This window comes from Carassius auratus, unplaced genomic scaffold (assembly GCF_003368295.1).
Source record: "Carassius auratus strain Wakin unplaced genomic scaffold, ASM336829v1 scaf_tig00015585, whole genome shotgun sequence".
NCBI lineage: Eukaryota > Metazoa > Chordata > Actinopteri > Cypriniformes > Cyprinidae > Carassius > Carassius auratus.
The window spans coordinates 220,270-223,313 of NW_020524604.1; the positions used below are offsets into that span (position 1 = coordinate 220,270).

At 37.6% G+C, this 3,044-nt stretch overlaps 1 protein-coding gene across 2 annotated transcripts; it reads right to left on the reverse strand.

Moving 5' to 3' along the window:
- Positions 1-245: 245 nt before the first annotated feature.
- On the reverse strand, positions 246-2,259 carry LOC113074877 (uncharacterized). 2 transcript variants are annotated; one of them, XM_026247602.1, is made up of 5 exons: positions 1,872-2,259; positions 1,581-1,660; positions 970-1,419; positions 508-840; positions 246-452 (listed from the first exon to the last, which is right to left on the reverse strand). In XM_026247602.1, exons 1-5 carry the CDS (start codon positions 2,031-2,033, stop codon positions 371-373), a joined length of 1,107 nt encoding a protein of 368 aa, XP_026103387.1. In that variant the 5' UTR covers positions 2,034-2,259; the 3' UTR covers positions 246-370. The 2 variants fall into 2 exon arrangements, with proteins under 2 accessions (XP_026103387.1, XP_026103386.1); XM_026247601.1 differs by having other exon boundaries at positions 246-840.
- Positions 2,260-3,044: the final 785 nt, after the last annotated feature.

The window sequence follows — 3,044 nt, forward strand, 5'->3', positions numbered from 1 at the left end:
TCATTCATCTCATAGTTTAAAGTTTAAACTTAAAATCTATTCACAAAAAATCTGATTAACTGTAATAATTACTTTTGTTGTTTTTACATTATTTCTATGTTTTGTACTCTTTGTTAATTGTATTTAACTTTTCAATATTTGTTAACTAATGAAGTATAAATTCAGAACACACAAACAAATAACATGTTTATTAAAATACATAATTTAATCAGTTAACAACAGATCCTGTACATTTGTGGAAACAATTAAAAATAAAGCATGGGGCAAAAAATATGTACAAATTGATGGAAACTGATTGAATGGCTTGAAACGTTTCAAGCCAAAAGTGTTGGAAGATAAAAGTAAAAGTAAAAGTAATCAACCTTTTGCTTCATTGTTTTAATGACTCCCTCATCTCTGTATATTCTTTGTATGAACATGTCGTCTTCAGTAAACACAACAAAATCACACCACTTCATCCCGGAAATGAACAGTTGGCCCTGCACCTGCCAGTAGTAAGTGTGAGACTGTTTGAGCTGTAGCACTCCACCAGAGACCCTAAGGTAGGCACAGTCCACATAGCTTCTCAAATTTGGGCACTTCACTTCTACCAGTCCAAACACAGGATCAGCTTTAGGGTCGTACACCAACCCATCTGGTGATGAGCCAAGCCAAGGTGCATCGGGGTGGATGATAAAACCACAAGGGTAGTGATTTACCTCCTGAATGCAGCAGTATTCCTCAATAGCTTTGGGCTCCATCTGAAGGCCCCGCTTCATTTCTGCAGACTGATAGCCTGACTTCAAAATTCTCACCGCTAGACTCGCCGCTGAGGACTGCCCTCTCACATGGCAAACTTCTCTAGACATAAATTGATACACATAAAAATAACTTTAGTATTTATATTAGATGACAATAAATGAGTATTAAGAAATGAGTATAAATGAGAAAACAAAATGTGCTGAATGTGCCAGTATAATTTACAGTTACCTGAATCTAGAGGAGGTTAGACGTGGCTTTCTCAATAAATGCCATTCCCTCATTGTGCTTTGTTGTCTTGTGCCCATCTCAGTTTCGTGTGCCATGACTTCTGTTGTTGCTAGAGAAGTCATGTGCATCTGCTGATGGTGAGTCAACACAAAACAGCACTCTGAGGGACCTAGACAGTAGCCATCCAGAGGTAAGTATGGTCGTGGTGGTGCAGTGCTATGTGGACAGGTCTTTGGTGGGCTCCATGCTGGAAGTTGATAGGACAGTAAACTCCCTTCTTGGACTTTTCCAAAAGCGCTGTCAACTAAAGGCACATCCCCTGAAATACCCATAGTGGCTATTAAAGGAGCAGATTCTTTCGACATGCCTTCGTAAATATCCTTCACCCGTAGAACTGATATGTCTGGAAGGCAACAGGTCAGGTTACAGGCAGCTTTATACAGGTTGCTCCTGAAAACACATAAAAGACATGCACACAGTGTTAATTAAAGGTTCATGTAATGTGTAGATTACAGTGATCATAAACAAGTCTGAAAAAAAGTATTTTACAGTTTAATACATATTTTCAACACATGCATGTAGTAAAACAACTTCCCATTTCTACACCTTACCTGATGCCTTCTGCCAATCTTCTCTCCTTGGGCCTAGCTGACAATACCACCATTTCATTTGTTGGACCAGGCTTAAAGCCCTGTAAATGAATGTTGTATAAGAACTTATTTGTGCTGTATTTAGTTTACTTTAGCTCCATGATTTACCTATTTTCATAAGAAAAGATTCTGCACTATCTGTGTTATTGGAAGTTGATGTGAGAACAAGAACAAAACTTAACAAAGAAGATGTAGGATTATATTATAATGTGTAAATTAACAATTAATTGTGATAGTGTTGAGCAGCATCACCTGGGTCCTGGGTTTGTGCCATTGCTGCTCAGACCCTGTGCAGCTGTGAGTCGGGGGGACAGCTGCCGCTCCCTGTTGGCTGTAATGTGCTGTTTGGAAGAGCAATGCTGCAATGTGATTACATAGAGCAAGCCCTGCCACACATGAGCACTGACAGGCCATCAGCTCAACAGGTTTAGTGTGTTTGAGGACAACCTGTAAGCGAAAAAGATATCAATAGTATATTTTCTGTGTTTTAGGATTCAGGCAATCATAGTCACTAATTACTGGAATAAATAATCATTAGTTGAATTATGTTGGTTTGCACTGTATCTAGTGTTTGAATCTTCCTTGGGCTACAGTGTCAAATGTTGGCAAGCTAACTAACTCTACTCTCTGGGAATCTTAATAGGCCGTATTTGTAATAAATTACTGTGTATATACTTGTTAGAATAAACAGTGTGCAGTTGATATAGTGGTACAGGGAACTATTGTCCTGACAGCAACAGTTATGCTGTAAGCCTTTTTAAACTCCAAACATTGGTCTATTACAATCATTATCTGCATAATTTTATATTTATATATATATATATATTTTTTTTTTTTTTTTTTTTTCATTGAATACCTAGAGAGCAGACACTGCCTTATTACATTTTATTACATTGAATCTGATCTCATTCCCCTACACTCAAGTTGTGTGGTCTCTCATTTTTCCTCATAGACCTGAAGCATCTTGCCCTCACAGAAACCTCTCCTGCCTCGTTCTTGTCAGAAACTGAGAAACAAAACAATTACAACACTAGGAATATCAATACACATGCACTTGGATTTTTCCGCAGCAGTGGAAACATCTTATACTGTCTGCTGTTATTTATAGTCATACAGATAAGAGAACATCATTCAAAAGGGAAAATCTGTAACCTGTGGCATTTCAAGCGTTTAATAAAAATGCATGCGTCTTGCGGAAGAACATTGTAGCCGGAGCTACTTCTCTATGTTTATGTCTATGGCGAGTCACGCAGGGATGTCCATACATAGTGATACAAGCCGACTGGTCTAAAATAGTCCCAATATAAACACTATTATAGGTGTATAACGTAGTGATTCAGGATAAGACAAAAACACGGTTTAGAAAATCGATTCATGATGTATTCGCTCATATAAATTGTGTAAATTTTGAAAATAAAAAAAAGT

Bases quoted from the DNA above. Each gene is read 5' to 3' on its own strand.
- LOC113074877 (XM_026247601.1), bottom strand. From the start codon at position 2,033: ATGGCCTGTCAGTGCTCATGTGTGGCAGGGCTTGCTCTATGTAATCAC. The intron at 1,661-1,871 runs GTGATGCTGCTC...ATTCATTTACAG, and splicing joins GGCACAAACCCAGGACCCAG to GGCTTTAAGCCTGGTCCAAC. The intron at 841-969 runs GTAACTGTAAAT...ATTTATGTCTAG, and splicing joins CTAACCTCCTCTAGATTCAG to AGAAGTTTGCCATGTGAGAG.